The 20182-nt window shown below is 47.7% G+C and overlaps 1 protein-coding gene across 10 annotated transcripts; it reads right to left on the bottom strand.

The window, feature by feature from the left end:
- Positions 116 to 8737, bottom strand: ZNF692 (zinc finger protein 692). 10 transcript variants are annotated; one of them, XM_018050532.1, is made up of 14 exons: positions 8723 to 8737; positions 8308 to 8391; positions 7793 to 7908; positions 7452 to 7639; positions 7137 to 7168; positions 6594 to 6857; positions 6001 to 6049; positions 5778 to 5900; positions 5275 to 5496; positions 5110 to 5187; positions 4935 to 5013; positions 3404 to 3518; positions 743 to 842; positions 116 to 601 (listed from the first exon to the last, which is right to left on the bottom strand). In XM_018050532.1, exons 4-14 carry the CDS (start codon positions 7625 to 7627, stop codon positions 304 to 306), a joined length of 1536 nt encoding a protein of 511 aa, XP_017906021.1. In that variant the 5' UTR covers positions 7628 to 7639; positions 7793 to 7908; positions 8308 to 8391; positions 8723 to 8737; the 3' UTR covers positions 116 to 303. The 10 variants fall into 10 exon arrangements, with proteins under 10 accessions (XP_017906021.1, XP_017906022.1, XP_017906020.1 ...); XM_018050533.1 differs by lacking the exons at positions 8308 to 8391; positions 8723 to 8737 and adding an exon at positions 8132 to 8185; XM_018050531.1 differs by lacking the exons at positions 7793 to 7908; positions 8723 to 8737 and having other exon boundaries at positions 8308 to 8440.

Genomic DNA, 20182 nt, shown 5'->3' with positions numbered 1-20182 from the left:
GAAGAACAGGGCCTGCACTTAGGGTACACTCAGGCACACTCCAGCAGAGCCTGTTTCTAAAAGAATCAAGATTTCTGTACCTCAGGTGCCAAAATACTCACTCTGCCCATACAGGTCTATGTAAAATACTGGGTTTATTCTGTCCTTTAGGAAGACTCAAGTAGCCTGGCTCCCCTAAAATCCGGTCTTGCCCCTGCCCTGCATTCCCCATCACCCTAGTTCCTGGACACCAGGCATCTGGCCCTTCTTGCTCCTTTCCAGTCCCTGGGACCTGGATCCCCAAATTCTGGGGAATGCTCGCTGCTAAGGGAGCAGCATGGGAGCCTGAGGAGCCAGAGAGGACCTGGATCCTTCACTGGCCCCCACGGATGCAGAGGCCAAGATGCTGGAACAGGACTCCCCTGGACCAGATAGTTCTTGTGGGGCCAGGAGCAAGGCCGGGTGGCTTTTGCTGCGATGAGCTGCAACACTGTCTGGCTTCTCAAAGCGCTTGCCGCAGAACTCACAGGGGAATCGCAAGGCAGCCACTGTCTCTGCGTGCTTGCGCCGGTGCCAATTCAGGGATGCCTTCTGGCGGCAGGTAAACCCGCAGATCTCACACCTAAACCAGGGGGAGAAGAGTGAGGGAAGGTGCCTCAGCCCATCTTGAGCTCCCCAGGGGCTCCTCCTGGTCCCAGCTTCCCAGGTGTCCTTCCAGCACCTCCCCACTTCACCCCACACCAGGCTCCCTTTCCCCACTCACTGCAGGGGTTTCTCTCCAGTGTGGATGCGCCGGTGGATGACCAAGTTGCTGCTGGTGCGGAAAGACCGGGCGCAGAACTCACAAATGTAGTCTCGGGTGTCTGTGGGCACATAGGCGATAGCCAAGCATCCACCCCCAAACTGAGGGCCTCCTTGGCCCACCCCTTCCAGTCCTCCAAAGGAGCACTGTCCCTATTTAGTCTGCATGTCTCACTCCTCCCAGCCCCACAACAGTGCCCTGTGACCTGACAGACCCCCTTTGGGCATCAAGAACCAACCCCTCTCCTTTCTCCCTGAACCTGCCTGCCAGCTCTAACAGCACCTGCCCATTGCCCATCTCTAGCAGTTCTCACAGGCCTGGTACATTTCTCCTACTCCTCCTGCAGCAGCGGAGATAGCCATCCTTTTCAACGCATCCTGTAGTCTTCTGCCCAACCACTGCTCTGTATGCCCTGCCATCAGACCACACACACTTACCTATAGCCTTCATCCCCATCACTAACTTGTACTCCACACAACTCCCGCTCCAGGCTCTCTCCTCAGTCACTACCACTGATGTCAATTTGTTCTCTACATGTCCAGCCCTCTCCTGGTTTCCAGACTCTCACTAACCTGGCCCCCCCACCCTCCTCAGCCACCACTCCCAGGTTCTGCACCATCACTGCACCACGTAGAAATCACAATTTCAAGCATCCTAGTTCCAGTCATCCTTTGTGCTGTCACAGTAATCCCACAACTCCAGGCTGCCGGTTCAGTGGCCCACTGTCTCCCTGCCTTCTCTGACCAGTCCATTTCCAAGGCATCTTTATGGCCTTCCTTCACTTCACCTGTCTCCCTCTTCCTCAGCTATATTTTCCTGGTTAAAACCCAACTCAGAGTAAATACAACACTTGGTTGCTCCAGGCCTGCACATGTGTGTCGAGCAGGGCAGACAACCTACAACTCCCCACTACCCCACCTTGGGCTCTACTTTCATACACAACTACAAGTCTCGAGCCTCCCCACTGCCCTGCCACAGTACCTCTGCATTTCCTTGGTCAGTTCACTCCCACTTTCTAGAGTCCAGAAGGGCATTTTCCACATGACCTCCTCTTTCTACCAACCTCACTCAGCAATGACCTCATTTTATAAGTCACTCAGAAGAAAAGAGCCAGGGAAGAATGCCCACATCCTCCCCTCACCTAATCCACCAGGCAACTTGCTTTTTGTGCCCATATATGTGAACAGTCCCTGCTTCCCTGTGGCTGCCTTCCAACTGTGCCCAGACACACCCCCTCCTCACTGACTTGAGGTTGCCCAACCCTGGCATCAGCAAGCCTTTCCTCTCTGTGGGATCATCTGTGTATGATCCTGCCCTCCAGCTTATACCTAAATCTCTGCTTGCCTTCACAGCAAAACTCCAAAGAGTTGTCCATACTTGCTGTCTTCACTTCTTCAGCTCCTCTCTGCTCCAGACCCACCCCCTGCTGGCTGTTATCTCCTTTGTCACATGCCATTTTGTCATCTGGTCAAGGATAGCTTTCCACTACCCTGTCTGATGGCCTGTCCACATCCTCATCTCACTCAGCTCGGCAGCACTGGCATAGGTCACCCCTCCCTAGAGCGCTTTCTCCACTTGGCTCCTCAGATACTGCTCTTCAGCTGCCTCCCTGGCCCCTCTGTAGCTGACCTTCCCACCTGCCCTGCTCAGACCTCTTCTCTACCTATGTTCACTCTCTCCCTGTAGAAACACTCCACCCACAGCTCTAAACACCACCCAAGTGCTCATGATGAACATTTTTTTCTTTTTTACCCAACATCTCTGAACTTCAGATTCATGTTTTCTGGGACACCTGATTAGCATGTCCCAAATAAAATGTCATGTCCCTTTCCTGAAACCTGCTTCTCTGTCATTTTCAGGGAATCACATCACCTTCTACCCAGTTGCTCAGGTTCGAGTCTTTTTCCAAGTCTTCCCTGACTCCACAGTCCTACCCATGGACAATCTGTTCTACCCACAGTAGCCCTGGCTCCATCTTCACTCGTCAGTCTCACGTCTCACCGACTCGACTGTCCAGGTCACCATTACTGTGCTGCACATTACTGCAGTCCCTCCATTCTTCACATGGCAGTGACAATGCTCCTTTTAAAGTCAGTTGTGTCCCTCCTTCCAACATACTCGTGCCCATCACATGTGGCCAGGAGCCAAGCCATCGTGAAGATGGTCTCGGAGCCCTCTACCACCTATTTGACCTCTCTTCCTTCCTTTCTAACCTCCTGTCTTCCTCTCCATTCCTGGATCATGCTTGGAGATGCCAGTTTAGGGTCCTCTCATGAGCTGCCTATGGGTGTGGCTAAGCCTCCATTCTCTCTTCACTTAGGTCTTTCCTCAAAGCACCTTTCACAGCTCTGTGGCCCAGTGCCAGTAGAGTGGACATCTTACAAGGTGAGTACTGTCTGCTTTATTCACTGCCAAATCCAAGCACTTAGAACAGTTTAAAACAGGCAAGATCTCAACAAAAAGAGAGTGCAGGATGACTGTGTGAATGAAGAGTTATCCCAGAGCAATGTGACAAAACCTGCAGATAAGAGGTGATGGGCCTCGTGGGGAAGGTGAAGGTACCCACAGGGGTAGGTGACAGGACCCACATTGGGGAGATGAGAAGGCATTTCCACCACTCACCACTGTGCAGCTTCACATGCTCCTTCAGGTGTTTCTTAAAGTTGAAGGACTTCCCACAGGCTGGCTCTGGGCAGGAGAAGGACTTTTGGTGGATGTGCTGGTATTTCTTGTGGTGCTAGGGAAGGAAGCACATGGCTTTCTCAGGGAGACCACCAGAGCTGACCCAGCAGGCAGGCTCTTCTGCCCTTTTCCTTAACAGTTCTTGTCACTGCCTCACCTATAGTCCAGTCCTCACCTATACATGAGTACCCCAATCCCATCCCTTCCTGATCCCACCCTGTCCTTACTCTGCCCTGCCCTCAACTTCCATTATCTCATCTCCTTGTCACAACCTCACCCTGCAATGCCCAGTTCCCTGAACAAAATGCAATTCTGCTGACATTCCTGGTTCCCTAACTATACATTTGTATCTGCCAGGGATGGGAACACATTTTGGGTGGTTATAATTATTCTCCTTGATATCAATACCAATGCCCAACAGTGTCCCTCAGATGGCCTACATTTTACTAACAGCTCACCATGGGGTTATATAATTTTCTCCTAAATGTGCTTTGGAAACACACACTCTCTCAACTTGGAACACTTTTAAGGGTAGTGTGCTCTTCAACCTTAACCCCCCAAGTATTTCTAGGAAATATTTCTCTTTTTATCTGGTCTAATTTTCACATTCTGGCTCACTAAGCTGCATGGGCTTTCCCTTTCTCCATAATCCCATTTCCCCATATTTAAACTACTGCTGGGAGCTACTTCAGTCTCCTTCAGTAACAGAATCAAATATGTCTGACCAGCCCTGCTGTTCTTATCAAAAGCCTAGAGCTTTGCAACCACATGGGGACCTTCCCCTTCTCCCAAATCCCATCCACCCAGGCCTCACCATCCATCTGGTCTAGGGTCCCCCAGCCTCAGAACCCTGTGAGAGCTCTCGCTGAGTGTGGGGCTTGGACTCTTCCCTCTCTGTGCCTCAAACCTCTCCTGTAGCAAGGCTGAGGACAAGACTGTCTCCTAAACCTTCCAGGGCAGGACCACCGACATAAGCCAGCAGAGCGAGGCAGTCCAATGGACTGAGGAACCCTAGCACCAGGACACACTAATGAGAAGCCTGGGGCAATGCTTAATCTTTCTGTGTTCCTCGGTTTCCTCATCTGCAAAGCAGGTATAGTATCAGCGCCCACTCCACAGGAATGTTGAGAAGATCAAAAGATTCAACACATATCAAATACTTAGAACAGTCACTAGCACCTCCAAAGCCTGAGGAATGCCACCATTATCTCCATGTGGTCAACAGAGGGCCTGTGCAACAAGCAGTATGGCAGCAGCTGTGCACCTGAGGCTTGGTTTCCTGCCTTATCTCCAGTCATCTGGATTAGTGATTAGAACTGTAGGCAAGCTCTGCACATCCATCCCAACCCTTCTCTCCCTGGTTCTGAATTCCCTCCACACCCCAGGTTTCTTTACCTCAGTTTCTCCTTCAGCCCTCCTCCTCCACCCATGAGGCTACACAGAATCCAACCTGTACCCCTCACATCCTCACATTCAAATACTGCCGGTTTGAGAAGATCCTTCCGCAGCCAGGGAAGTCACAGGGCAGCAGCTCTCTTTTGGCAGCTTTCCTGAGGAAGGAGAATAGGAAGCGGGAGGACTTGTGCAGGCTCTCCTCCACCTCCCTCCTCACCCTTCCCTACCGGGGCCCCTTTCCCCAGTCCTACCTAATTCTCTTGGGGCCAATCTGAGCAGTGTCCTCATCCCATGCCGAGGCCAGAGCAGACTGAGCCTGACTCCCAGGGCTATGGGCAGCAAAGAGGGAGCAGAGGGCCTCGAGGGAGGGCCATGTCCCAGGATGCCCCTGCCCTCTGACTCAGCCATCAGGTTACCTGGCCAGGGGCTCAGTCTGCTGGTCTGCTTGAGGGGTCCCCCTGAGCTCTGGCTGTATCCTGACTTCTACAGGCCTAGGAGTTCCAGAACCCAATGAGGATGCTGATGAGGACGGCGAAGCAAGAGGAGCTGGGACAGCTGCAGGGGCTGGGGCTATCTCCCCATCCTTAAGTGCATGGGTGACAGGGGAAGGGAGTGGTTTGGGGACATCTGGCTCACTGCTGAAAGGAGAATGAAAAGGAGGAGGACATTATCTCATGGATCCTCAGCCAGCCCCAGCCCAACCCCAATCCCTAAATTGCAAAGATCCCAAACTCACTTTCCACCCAGTTCAAAATATCTAGTTCTTTCTGCCTTCCCCAAAGCCTACCCTGCCCTCTCCACCAACAAGCCACTCCCTGAAGTCTGCAAAACAAAGCTCCAAGAGCCCCCCACCCCGGCAACCCCCCACCCCCACCAACTAGCCCACACTGTTCAGAATCCTCCCTCAGCCCCAACTTGCTCATCTGGGGAGGAGCTGTAGGTCCAGGGACTAGCATCACTGAGCATCTCCTCTTCATCCTCCTCTTCCTCTTCCCCATCTTCTCCAAGGGATGGGAAGGTCTCCGGTGAGGGTCCCACCCCCCTGCAGGTCCAAGGAAGGCAAGTGTGAAGTCCTGCTCCCTCCCTTCCATTGTCCACCCAGGTCTATCTTGTCCCCCGCTGTTCCCCAACCCCAGACTCACCTGGGCATCCTGGCCTCCTGAGCCCTCTCATCACAGTTAGATTCCAAACCTGTTGGCATGGGTAGTGTCAAAACGGAAGGAATTCTGTACTGGAGGGATGAGGACAGGTGAAGTTCTAAGGCCTTAAGTGGTGGGAAGAGTCTTAGAAGAAGAAGGAAGAGGGGGCACAGGCTACTGGAGTGGGAGGGACTGTCTGATTTTAGACATGGTACATTTCACATGGCGCAAAAAAAGAAACAAGTATAAAAAGGTACACTGTGAAAAGTCTCCTTTCCAATCTGTACCCCAGCCACCTCAGTCTTCCTATAGGTAACCTGTTTTCCTATATGCCCTTCCAGAAATTTTTATACATTTATAAGTACATACAAATAAATTCCTTTTTTCTCTTATTTATCCACCGATGGTAACATACGATACATCCAATTCTGTATTCTGCTTTTCATACCTAAAAATATATTGAGGATATATTTCCTTATCAGCATAGTTTTTCCACTGAGAAAGGGTCATTTTTGAAGAATGGGGTTCTAAGTTACAGAATAGGGTTCTGAGTTCCCCTCTTTTTTTCTCCATAACTCTTCTTTCCCCCAGCCTACCTGCAGGCTCCTGCCCACTCCTGGCCTCTGGGCACCAGCTCCTCTCGTCAGTACTTGGAAGAGGGGTCAGATTTGGCTCCTCTGGAGATTTGGGGCCTGAAGAGGGGCCCCAGGAGAAGGTGTGACCGGCTGAACACTCCCACACAAGCCCCCCATCTTGGCCCCCAGGTCCCCGCAGCCCAGGCACCAGGCTGCACTCCCGGCTGTGAGCGTGAGATAGAAGCACCAGATACTGCAGTCCCTTGGGGGCAACAGGCTCAGGACCTAGAGCAATAAAGGCAACAGTCAAGGTTGAACTGGGAGGCCCTCTCCTCTCATCCTTGAGAGCCACATTCAGACAGCCCTGTACCCCAACCCCCTACTCCCTTCTCCACAGGTGGCCCTTCTCAGCTGTCCAACTCCCCCCATCTCTTCCCAAACTCACTCAAGGCTCCCTCTGATCCAGTCCCCATAGGGAGGGTATTTCTAGGTCACACCACTCCCTGTTGCCCCCTCTTCCCTCTCTGGCTCCTAATTCTCTACCCCTAGCCATTCCCTACCCACCTGCACAAAGCACACAGCCTGAAGAAGTGTACCTGCCAGGGGGACAAGAGGCAGGTCAAGTGAGGGCCCATGTGACCAACTGCCCTCAGCTCTGGCCACTCACACACTTAAGGGGTCCTCTATCCTCTGCGGACCAAGAGGTGGGGGAAGACCGTAGGAGGTCACAAACCACACTGGCCTTGCTTCTGAAATGAGAAATCTGCCAGTGGGAAGGAGCAGCAGGACTACACTTGGTGTCGGGGAAAGGGGACGGGTAAGGTGCTGGGTGTTGTAGCCTGGGTGCCCTCCCTCAGAACCCCTGACCCGGGCCCTAACCGGTCCAACAGGAACTTGGCCAGCTGCGAGTGCAAGGAGAAGCCCAGCTGCTCCTTGAGGAGGCACCACTGTTCCATATGGCCACCCAGGCGGATGCGGCACTTGCTGCGGCGCGCATCCAGCTGCCGCCGCTTCTCCCGCCGCTTGCGGGACGCATCCGCAGGGGAGGCCGCCATGAGTACCAGGGCCTGCGGGGTGGAGGAGACGCTGATCGGATACGGCTCCAGAGGCCCCAGCTCCACCCTCTGCCGGGGCCTCAGTTTCCTCATCGGTGAATTGGGGCAGAACCAAACCACTGCAACAGGATTCGCCGCCACCGGGTCCGAACCACATCTGCTTACCTGTCAGGGCGTGTAAACTAGTGCTGGGGGGTGGGTATCGCGGGGGTGGGAGGTAAGGGGACGGCATCAGAGTCAGAATGGCCTGATCCCCGGCACGCTGAAGTGCAGAACTGGAGCTATGGGGTAAGAAAATTTCAACTAGGGCGGGGTAAAGGGTAAGGTAACAGTTTTATATTGAAAAACGCCTGAGTCTTTTCTGGTAAATGAGGGAAGAGGTTGTTTGCACTGGAAGAGCTCCTCACAGTTGGGACGACTTGGGTAGAGCCGGGGCGGGGACAGGGGCGGGGGTCTGGAGGGCACCCCCCACCTCCGTTCTGGGCCGCCCCACTGAACACTCACACTGCGTCGGATGGACCAATTCCTAAGGCAGCTCCCCGGCCGCCCAGAGCTCCAGCCGCGACCCACCCCTACCCCGGCCTTACCTGAGCGCCCCCACCCGCCCTCATCCCGACTGCGCCTGCGCCTCCCCCGTGTCGCGCGCAGGCCCGGAGAGCGGCGGGAGGACAGGGGCCCACCTCGCGCGCGCCGCCGGTGTTTCTCTTTTAAGAGGAACTCGTCCCTCTTCGCGTCGGTGACTCCAGCCTGGAACTGGCGCCGGGCTTTGAGGGGAAGGGGAGAGTCGAAAGCTGCCTGCGCGCGCCTGCGCATTGGCCGCTCAGCGCAACGCCTGCTGGGAGCCGTGGTTCCCACACACTGCTCAGGCTCTTGGCTGAACCGTGCAAAGGTTATAAAAGGGTCGCTGCCCCGGCGAGCTCCTGTGTTTGGTGACCAAAGGCTTGGGGAAATGGAGTTCATAGGGCCAAGCCCTCCTCCCGTGCGCCGACCCCAGCCCCTTCAAACAGCCCAGGGATGTGGCCTCTGCAACAGCTCCTACTTTGTAGTTGATCTTCTATTCTCCCTCCCAATTCCCTGTTCCCCGACAGAAGTTACCTGGAGAAGGGAATGGCAACCCACTCCGCTCTTCTTGCCTGGAGAATCCCACAGACAGAGGAGCCTGGCAGCCTGCATCCCATGGGGTCGCACAGAGTCGGACATGACTGAAGTGACTGAGCACGCACGCACGACAGAGGTCATCTGAAAAGTTGCCCAAATTTGCTGTGGACTATTCTGCACTTCCGTTCTCTCTTCAGGTGACTAGTGGAGCTAACGGCGTTTGTCAACGTCACCTGGGGCAGTCGCTTTGTTAAAGGCAGTGGTCTGTTCTCTGCTTCTCTGCGGCTGCTGCTGCTGCTGCTAAGTCGCTTCAGTCGTGTCCGACTCTGTACGACCCCATAGACGTCAGCCCACCAGGCTCGCCCATCCCTGGAATTCTCCAGGCAAGAATACTGGAGTGTGTTGCCATTTCCTTCTCCAATGCGTGCATGCAGGCTAAGTCGCTTCAGTCGTGTCCAACTCTGTGCGACCCTATGGACAGCAGCCCACCAGGCTCCTCTGTCCACGGGATTCTCTAGGCAAGAATGCTGGAGTGGGTTGCCATTTCCTTCTCCATCTCTGCTTCTCTACCCTTAAAGCAATATCTGACAATGTAGATATTTCCCTCTATGACCCCTCTCCCCTCACAAAAGTTTGGCTTCTGTGACTGCACACACACCTAGTTTTCCTCCCTCCTCACTGGCTCTTCCTTTCCTTTGTTGGATCCTCTTCAGAGAATCAGTTTGGGGTTTTCCGTGGACCAAGTCCTCTCTCTTCTGGACCTTTTTCTTCTTGTTTGATTTATTTGGCCCCTTGGCTTTAAAGGGCTTCCCTGGTGGCTCAAACGGTAAAAAGTCCACCTGCAATGCAAGAGACCCAAGTTCCCAGTAAATGTTGTCATCATCCACCCACTTGTTCAGAACAAAAACCTCAGAATCATCCTTGACTACACAAAAACCTCAGAATCATCCTTGACTACATCATCTAGTCCTGCTGATACTATCTGCAAAAATTTGTTGTGAATCCGATCATGTCCAGCTTTTTTCACTGCTAAAACCTTACTCCAGGTCACCTGTATTAGTTTTCTGTAGTTGCTATAACATCTCCACAAACTTGGTGGTTAAAAACAACAGACATTTTTTTTTTACTCATAGTTATGAAGGCCTCAAGTTAGTATGAGGCTGTCATCAGGGCAATATTTCTGCTACAAGGATTCTAGGGGGAAATCCTTTCCTTGCCTCTTGTAGCTTCTGGTGATGAACTGGCAATCCCAAGCCTGTGGCCACATCATTCCAATCTCTCTCTAGTCATGTTGCTACCTTTCCTTTTGTCTGCATCAAATCTCCCTGTACTTCTCTTTTATAGGAACATTTGTGAAGGTGTTTGGACCCACCTAGAAAATCCCCAAAAAATAAAATCTTAAGACTCGATATTAAAAAAACTAAGATCATCTGGGCCCATCACTTCATGGCATATAGAATGGGAAAAAGTGGAAGCAGTGACAGATTTTCTCTTCTTGGGCTCAAAAATCACTGCAGGTGGTGACTGCAGCCATGAAATCAGAAGATGCTTTCTTCTTGGAAGGAAAGCTATGACAAACCTAGACAGCATATTAAAATGCCAAGACATCACTTTCCTGACAAAGATTCATATAGTCAAAGCTATGGTCTTTCTAGTAGTCATGTAAGGATGTAAGAGTAGGACCATAAAGAAGGATATGCACAGATGAATTGATGCTTTTGAACTGTGGTGTTGGAGAAGACTCTTAAGAGTCCCTTGGACTGCAAGGAAATCAAACCAGTCAATCCTAAAAGAAATCAACCCTGAATACCCATTGGAAGCACTGATGCTGAAGCTCCAATACTTTGGCCACCTGATGTGAAGAGCCGACTCATTGGAAAAGACCCTAATGCTGGGAAAGATTGAAGGCAGAAGGAGAAGGCACAGAGGATGAGACAGTTGGATGGCATCACCAATTCAATGGACATGAACTTAGGCAAAGTCCAGGAGAGAGTGAAGGACAGGCAGGCCTGGCATGCTGCAGTCCAGCAAAGAACTGGAATCGACTTAGCAACTGAACAAAAATAACAAAGATAATCTACCAGGAGCCACCATGGGAGATCCCACCCATGACAAGGTCATGTGGAAGAGAACTGTTAAGCAAGGCTTCAGAACTCAAGGGGCTCCCTAGGCTTTCTCGAGCATCTACCCCCAAACCAGAATCTGTCTGTTTCACTATTTCATGACTTTCACCATCTCCTCTGACATTAACAGGGGGCTAACCCTGACCACCTTTCTCTGGAGAAAATCAACTTAGGGCTATAGCTAATAAGTCTCCTGGACATGAGAGGAATATTTCAAATCAAACTCCCTCTGTTAGCATTCTAGCTTGCTTGGCAGGTCTATCCAGACTCTTGCAGCTACGCATATGATTATGTACAGCCTCCCAACTATGAGAGGCACGAAAAACCTAAAACATAGAGCCTTTTAAAGAGTTAAAAGTTATTAGAGTAGTGCTGGCGTAGGATTTCATTATTTGGCCAATGCTTGTTGCTAAGTTCCCATATCTCTTAACCACTGTGCACCTGGGAGTGCATTAGTTAACATAGTTGGAATGTAAGAAAAATAAGTGTAGCCTTGAATTTAACCACATCAGACTTTTGAGCTAATTGGTTCTTTCTTGTAACTCACTGCACCTTTGCTTCGTGAGAATGTAACTCTGTTTGATATTTTCTGAGGCTGACATAGATTAGAAATATAAAGAAAAGACACTTTGAGGGAAAATAAGTTTTCTGGTTGAGCAGCCTTTATCAAAAGAGGGTCATAAAATGTTCACAGGCCTCCAAGGCCAGAAGATAATGTACACAATATTGTTTATGGGAAAGGTTTGCAAACAAAAATCCTGGTTTCGATAAAGACAAAACAGATGTAATGTTTGGGCTGACTGTATGAATTTGCATCTTTCATTTCCCTCTATGTATAAGACAAGGTATAAAAGTACCTTTTAAAAATAAAGCTATTGGGACTCACTCTAAGAAGCTTGGTCACCCTGCGTCAATCATTCTCTCTCTCTCTCTCTCTCTCTCTCTCTCTCTCTCCCTCCCTCTCCTCCCTTTTTTCAGGCTGATCCCTTGGAACATAAAGGCTCCCTGCGTTCACTTTTCTGCCTGAGCTTCTGACTTTATTAGCTTTCTGTGTAAACCAAGGAATATCAGCCTCTTTCTCTCTTCTATTTTCTTATCGACAACATTCTTTCCTTATCTCTCTCTAAATCAATCGCCGACACCGTTTTTCCTTCAGGTTCCCCTGGATCCTGCGGGAGCTGGACCCCAGCAATAATCCAAATAATCTCTCAATCCCCATATCCTAAAACAATCACACCTACAGAGTCTTTGCTGGATTGATCTGCTTCCTTCTGCTGTCACCCGCACAAGGCAGGAAGGAGGAAATCTCCTGCTTAAAACATTTCATGGTCACCAGTGTACTCTTGCCTGGAAAATCCCATGGACGGGGAGCCTGGTGGGCTGCCGTCTATGGGGTCGCACAGAGTCAGACATGACTGAAGCAGCAGCAGCAGTGCAATCCAAAACCCTTACTATGACATCAAGGCCTGTGCGGTCTGACCTTTGGCTGTTTCTCTGGCCTCCCCCACATTTCCTTACTTTGTCCCACTTTTTTTGTTGTTTTGTTTTTACTATTTCTCAAATGTACCAAACACGCTGGAGAGAGTCCCTTGTCTCTGGAATACCCACTCTCTATCTCTTCATATGGTTGTTTTCCTTCTTATTATGTAAATCTCAGCTCCAATATCACCTACTCAGATCCTTTTTGTCATTTTCTGCCCACTGTGTCTATTTCCTTCTACTTCCTTCACAGCACGTCTAGTTCTCTGAAATTATTGGCTTGTGTGTTTGTTGTTGGTATATGGTAATTGTTGGCTATCTCCAGCTTCTCCTCTGCAGCCTACACAGTCAAAATGACATGGTATCCAATCATAAACTACCCTTTAGGATCAACCCAGTATGTCCTGCCTATATCATACTCTTGAATTATGATACCAATGACTCAACATGGTATTTGTCTGCCTAATATAAGGTTGGAGGAAAGATCACTCACATATTCCAGATACTTTACTAATTAATAAAGATTCTTCATTAATCCAAGGAACAGGACTCCACAGGGAACAAACAGGAAAAAAAATTTTTTTCTTTCCCTTCATGGTCCCTTAGTAGACATCTGTAAAATCCTATTTTCTCTTTCCCATGAATGAAATTACAAACAAGTTTAATAATTCTTGGTTACTCTTAGATAATAATAATCAAAAGTCCCTTGAGACTCAAGCACACTCTTGGTTCTGTCAGTCTGATACGGTTCAAAATTGCAAAGCTCTAAACCCCTTAATCCTCCAATAACCCTCTCCAAACAAATCCTTTTTTTTCCCTCTCTCAATCTCTCTTCAGTTTCTTACATCACTGAAGTAAGGGATGAGTCAAGCCTCTCAATAGTCACCCTTCTTTGTAGGTACTGAAGACAAGCACTAACTCTTTGGCATGGATGGGAAGAGGAGATTCTCTATATTTCTTCTCGGCCTTTAGTTTTTAGCCCAAACTGCTTTCAGTATTTAGCCCAATCTAATAATTCCATTTTGTCACCCCATTTCAAAAGTTATGATTAAATGTTAGCTTTTTGTTGCTTTAGCTCTGTTGAGTTACACAGACTTTACAGCCTCTTGAAACTGCCAATTGTTTTTTTCATGTTAAGTTCCTAAGTCTCCCCATGAAGAACTTGTGAGGAGGCTTAGGGGTTCATGTGGAGGGACATTACATTTATCCTCATGACATTTGTTTTTTCTGGATTCTAGGTGGCACCATAGCTTCCTTTTTATCTCCTGCTTTGGGAAAAGCTCTATCTGATATTATTACTGTACCGTCTGAGTTCTCAATATCTTCTTTCTAAATAGAAAAATCACCTTCCACTCCCCTGGTTTAAGGAGAGTCAAATTGCTACAGCCTTGATCTGAAGTCCTGACTCAAAGTGGAGACGGGGGACTTCCCTGGTCGTCCAGTGGTTAAGAATCCACCTTCCATTGTAGGGGGTGTGGGTTCCATCCCTGGTCAGGGAACTAGGATCCCACATGTCTCAGAGCAACTGAGCCCACATCCTTCAACCAGAGAGAAGCCTGCACACGCAACTAAGACCCAACGCAGTTAATAATAAATAAACTTAAAAATAATTATAATAAAGTCGAGAAGGAGCACTCCACAGGAAGCTTATGCCCTAAATTTCAGGAGACCCACCGACACTATTAGCCCTATTCAGGCCCCAAGTCTATGCAAGAGTCTTACACCCCACCCCTTGTCTCTGTCTTACCCAATCAGCGTCTGGCATCTGTTTTCTTCAGCCAATTAGCTTCTCCAGGAGTTCTATCCGTTTGTTTGTCTTCTCCTTGTTCATCAGTGGGCGGTGCCTTTGTCCTGAGCCCAACCACACCAGAGAGTCGCCCGCCACTATCTTCTGTGACGGCAAGAGGGCGGGCCGGGAAGATTTATAAAAAACCAGCCGGGTGTCTGGAAACCTAGGTCGCAGCCCAAGAGGGCTGAGGACATGTACGGGAAGGAAGCTGGCACCCAGGAGACTTATCCTCCGAAATGTTGCAGCCGCACGGGTGCTTTCCGCCGCTGCGGCAGGGGGCGCGGCGGAACACACAGCGCCGGTCGCGGGGAGACATTGTGTTGCAGAAGCTGAAGCAGCCCCTGTCCAGGGACGCCGTGGTGATACTGCACGTGGTGAAGGGGGATCTTTTCAACCAGATGGCGCGCGAGGTGACCCGACTAAGTCAGGAGGGTGCGGACCTACGAGGCGAGCGCCGGGCAACCGGGACTGCTGAGATCGGCTGCACCCTCCGGTCGCTCCTGTCCTGGAGAGTTGCGCTTCGTGCCCGCACCACCTCCTTCCTGACGCGTGGCGGGCAGGTGGCCCGCGCGCTGCCCGCGCTAGTCCGAAGGAGTGGGCTCCTCTTGGGGTCCCCCTAGGACAGGCCCCGTTGCCAAGTGCTTGCGAAAAATCGTGGATTTACAGACATAGCTAGCTTGTCATCCAGGCTGTAGCAGAGATACGTGCTCCTAGACCTTTGGTGTGTTGCTGAAGAAATGAAGGTGTTTCCAGAGTAAATACCAGGAAAGGAAGGAACACTGGAAAATCAGGCAAAAATGTTATGGACTCGGGAAAATTTCCAAGCAAACGTGAGGTTAGAACCCAGGCACCTGTACCAACCTTATACCTCACCACCCGATGAAGATGGACATAAAGGGAAAATCTGAACTTGGCGTTTTATATGCTGCTTTGTGGGGTGGATGTGATGGGTGAGGAAAGCTCAGATAAAGACAGGGTTCCTGTAAGTAGAAGAAATGTCCTGTCTCCTCCTCTCCATCCCTAGAGGGGCTCCCTCTAGTTATCTTCATCTCTCTTAGTTATCTTCATCCACTGTACCAGGATGAGCTGTTGCACTTGTGTATTCAAACGTAGATGAGGGATGAAGAAGCCAGAATGGCAAGTAGAGGGTGCTGATAAAACACTAGCCATCCAAGTCAAGCTTACTAGCAGAAGAGGAGCCTAAAATTAGGACGGAAGGGTAAGGAAGAGTCTTTCCCCACCCCTAGACAGGCCCCCTGCATGTTTCTACTGTTTCCTGGCAAGCTAGGACTCCATTTAGAATTCCCTTTTGCTTTTCTCTCATCCTACTTCACATCATGGGTTTATTCTTTCTCTCTCATCTCTGTCCTCTTCTTCCTATTTTTTCTCTCCACTTCCTGTCACTTCTGTTTTACTTCGAATTACCCATTTTCCTTCCTTTCTGGCACTCAGCTTATTCTTGCCCCCTTTTTCTTTCTGTCTTCTCACCTTTTCCTTGTCTGTCTTTCATCTATTTTCTCTGTACCTAGAAAGTTTTACATTTGGGCTGAAAATGTAAAGCCCTATTTATCTAAAAGGCCTGGTGAATGAGGAAGAGAGGTAAACTGCTAATAACCCCAGGAGCAAAATAATGTGAAAAGTGTGTTTGGTAGGTGAGGATATGTGTTGAGAAAAAGTTTAGTTGTGAGGCCTGTTTATTCCAACCCTTGCCCTGGGATGTACAGATACCCAGCATGATGTCTAAAACAAAATGCTTGCTCCTCAGCCCTCTCCACCAAGAAAACCCAAGTCTGGCTACAGCATCTGTTGAGATGACTATTTCAAGATAATTAGTTAAAGTCTTCATATTCTGAAGACATTAATTTCAGACTAGAAAGCAAAACTGAGCTCGTGGTGAGCACTGGAAAAAGCAAATAGGATCCAAAACCTGCTTGGCAGCAAGAAGTGAATGGTGTTCAAGTAGCATACGGAAACAAATGAGGTGGTTCACATCTTCACTGAGACTTAAAAATAAGTCTATATTTTCTTGATACACTCTAAGATCATGTCAACAGAATGAACAATGACATGGGCGGGGGGCTGTTGCTCATGGGGAATGGCTTCTAGCAAACGTTCCCTTGCCATGTACCCCACTGTAGTACAACATGGAGAGAGCAGGAGAGATGGCAGAGCACTGTGGGAGGCTTTTTAGAAGTTATTATAAGACTCTCTTTGTAACCTGAGCATCTAGACCTACTGAGTCCCTTTTGTTTTTCCATTGCTAAGTCATGTTCAACACTTTGTGACCCTATGGACAGTAGCCTGCCAGGCTCCTCTGTCCATGGGGTTTTCCAGGCAAGAATACTGGAATGGGTTGCTATTTCCTTCTCCAGTGGATCTTCCAGACTCAGAGATCAAACATGCATCTCCCTCATCTCCTGCATTAGCAGGTGGATTCTTTACCAATGAACCACCAGGGAAGCCCACTGAGTCCCCTACTTCCTGCCTATACCATATACTGGGACCTAGGAGATAGCAGATGTGATAGTGGTGAGTCCTCCAGGATCTCCAAAGCCATTAGTAGCTGAAGGTCTGGGCCTTGCTGATACATTAAAGCTCAGTTTATCTTGGAAGAATCTTGTCTAAGGGGTGGGCAGGATACGGGAAAGAAATGTAAAAGGAGAGCAGAGAGACAACTGGGAAACTTGAGGGAAGGACCCTAAAGCATTAAGGAGACAAAGTTCCAAGAAAGATCAGAATGAAAAGACCCCCTCTAAATTGAATGACTCTGACCCTTCATTATTGTTCCATCCTCCACCCCATAAGTCCTACCCTGACCTATGCTGGCACCACCTCCTCCTTAGCCTGCCCCCAATTCTTGCTCTGCCAATCAGCTCCACTTAACCCAGCTCCCTACAACAAGGTAAGAAGACCCCATAAGTCCCATGGCATTGTTATCTTGTATTTGTGTATCTACTTCTAGGAGGTCAAACAGCAAGAATGCAGCCCCATGAAGCTAGAACCAGAGCCATAAAGAATTTAAATACAAAAATAAAACTAAGTCAGTGCTTTTTCGTTACAATTATACCCTATCAATCATAGACAATGTCAGTGATAAAACACTTCTCCGAGGTAAAATCTCCTAATAGTCTAAATTCTAAATAACTGTACCTTTACAGTTCAGTTTGTCTATCTCAAGATCCTTATGCATCAAGCTTTTGAGTTGCTCAGTCATGTCCAACTCTTTTGTGACCCCATGGACTGTAGCCTGCCAGTCTCCTCTGTCCATGGAATTTCCCAGGCGAGGATACTGGAGTTCGTTGCCATTTCCTTCTCCAGGGGATCTTCCTGACCTGTGTCTCCTATATTGGCAGGCAGATTCCTTACCACTGAGCCTCCAGGACTTCAAGTAGCACATTCTTATTTGTCCTTTAATAAACATATTGGGCTTCCCAGGTGGTGCTAGTGGTTAAGAACCCACCTGCCAATGCAGAATTTAGCCAAATAACTTTAAAGCTTTTCTTAATCCTGCCCAGACAGTCCTAAAAAATGTCTCTTCTTGCTACCTGGTAACATTTCAGCTCCTCTCAGAAGGTATTCTAGGTATTTCAAGTATCTTGCTCTAACACCACCTCTCTTTCTAGTTCACTCCTGGTCCACTCTTGACCCTACTGGAACTCCAGCCAACACCTGTCACTGACCCACTCCACCTCTCTCCTCCCTCTTCTCTTTGCCCAGCTTCCAGTCCAGGTTCTACCATTGTAGCCATTCCCTGGGCACACACCCTTATGTCCCTGTCCCCTTTCCTTCAGACTTAATCATTTGGCAAGAAGCCTTTGCTATTGTCCTTGTAGCATTTATATGGAAATATGAGACCAACCCTTTCCTGGGCACAACAGCTTGCCACTTCCCTACACCTCCATCCAAGCCATGTCCATCTTTTCTATCACCAATTTTCTCACAACTTTAGGGATTCTTAAGCTGAGATTCCAGTGGAGAGAATTTAGATACCTATGAGTTTTTAAGGGAAACAATTTATATATCTATCTATCTTCAAAAACTCTGGCTAAAATTGAGCCTCTCCTTCCATTAACAAAGGAGACAGCAAACCACAGTAGTATTAGTAGGACCTACTGTCATGCGTAAAAATCAAAGATACTTTCATACCACATTACAGTTGCAGGTATTTCAGAATGTCATTTATACTTATCACTAACTCAAAATGCTCTGTATCTTGTTATTTAATGTGTTAATAAATAAGCACACATATTACTATAGAACAAATTAATATTAGTATTTTTATAACAATTTCAACATAATTAGTTTCCTTTGTAACCCCATGTATTTTGTCTTATGTATTTAAAAACAATGTGAGGGAACTTTCTTGACATGATCAAAGGCATATATGAAAATCCCACAACTAAGAACATGGCCAATGCAGAAAGACTGAAAACCTTCCCGGTTAAATCAGAAACAAGACGAAATGTCCATTCTTACCATTACTATTCAATATTGCACTAAAAATTCTTGCCAAAGCAATTAAGCAAGACAGAGAAATAGAAGGCATCCAAATTGGAAAGGAAAAAAGTAAAGCTTGCTGTCATTACATATGACATGATCCTGTATGTTAAAAATCACACACACACACACACACACACACACTACTAGAGCTAATAAACAAGTTTAGTTTGGCAAAATTGTAGAATACAAGATCAAAACACACAATATTCAGTTGCATTTCTGTATACCAGCAATACCATTTACAATAACCCCCAAAGAATAAAATACCTTTATAAAAATTTAACTAGAAAGGTGAAAGACTTTTTACATTGAAAACTATAAAACATTGCTGAAACAAATTAAAGGCTTAAATAAATGGTATGATACCCCATATTCATTGCCTGGAACACAATATTGTTAAGAGTCAAAACCACCCATAGTGATGTAATCTGTAACAAAATTTCTGTTTTGTTTTTTTTTTTTTTCAGAAATAGAAAAGCCAGTTCTCAAATGCATCTATAATAATAAGGGCCCTCGAATAGCCTCAACACTCTTGAAGAAAAAGAACAAAATTGAAGGACTCATACTCTCTGATTTCAAAACTTATTATAAAAATATAATAAAGGTTATCAAAAGCAGAGTGGTACTAGAATAAAGGAAGACATATAGACTGCTGGAACGGAACTGAGACACCAGAAATAAGCCCATCTACCTAGGGTCAATGAATTTTGAACCATGGGGAAAGAATAGTCTCTTAAACAAATGGTATTAATACAGCTAGACATCCACATACAGAGAATGAAGTTGGATCCCCTACCTCATACACACCAAAATTAACTTAAAATAGATCAACAACCTAAATATGAGATAAAATAATGAAACTATTAGGAAAAAACTAGGGATAAATCTTTATGACCTCAGATTTGGCAGTGGATTCTCAGGGTACCAAAAGCATGAGCAACAAAAGAACAGAAAAATTACATATAATCAAAATGAAAAAAATTGTGCATCAGGAACATTATGAAGAATGAAAAGACACGGCTTCCCTGGTGGTACAGTGGTTAAGAATCCACCTTGTAATTCAGGGGACACTAGTTTGATTCTTGGTCTGGAAAGATCCTATGCCGTGTAGCAACTAGGCCCAGGTGCCACAACTGCTGAGCCCACACTCTGGAGACTGTGAACTGCAACTACGGACCTCACACACTGCAGCTATTGAAACCTGTGTACCTAGAGCTTGTGCTCAGCAATAAGAGAAGCCATAGCAATGAGAAGTCCACGAACCACAATGAAGAATAGTTCTTGCTCACCACAACTAGAGAAAGCCCATGTGCAGAAAATAAACAAATCTTTTTTAAAAAATGAAAAGACAACCTACAGAATGAAAAAAAAAAAACTTGCAAGTCATATAGATAATAAAGGTCTAGTATAAACAGAATATACAAAGAACTCTTGCAACTGAATAACAAAAAGACAAACAACTCAGTTTTTAAAATGGGCAAAAGAATACACATTTCTCCAAAGAAGACATAGTAGTGAAACACAAGCACATGAAAATATATTAATCTTTGAAAGTCACTCAGTGGT

Source organism: Capra hircus, chromosome 7 (assembly GCF_001704415.2).
Source record: "Capra hircus breed San Clemente chromosome 7, ASM170441v1, whole genome shotgun sequence".
NCBI lineage: Eukaryota > Metazoa > Chordata > Mammalia > Artiodactyla > Bovidae > Capra > Capra hircus.
The sequence above is the reverse complement of the archived record's forward strand: the minus strand, read 5'-3'. Positions and strand labels throughout refer to the sequence as shown.

Bases quoted from the DNA above. Each gene is read 5' to 3' on its own strand.
- ZNF692 (XM_005683271.3), bottom strand. From the start codon at position 7,720: ATGAGGAAACTGAGGCCCCGGCAGAGGGTGGAGCTGGGGCCTCTGGAG. The intron at 5,497-5,777 runs GCAAGTTGGGGC...TTCTCCTTTCAG, and splicing joins TACAGCTCCTCCCCAGATGA to CAGTGAGCCAGATGTCCCCA. The intron at 602-742 runs GTGAGTGGGGAA...CCCCTGGTTTAG, and splicing joins ACTGGAGAGAAACCCCTGCA to GTGTGAGATCTGCGGGTTTA.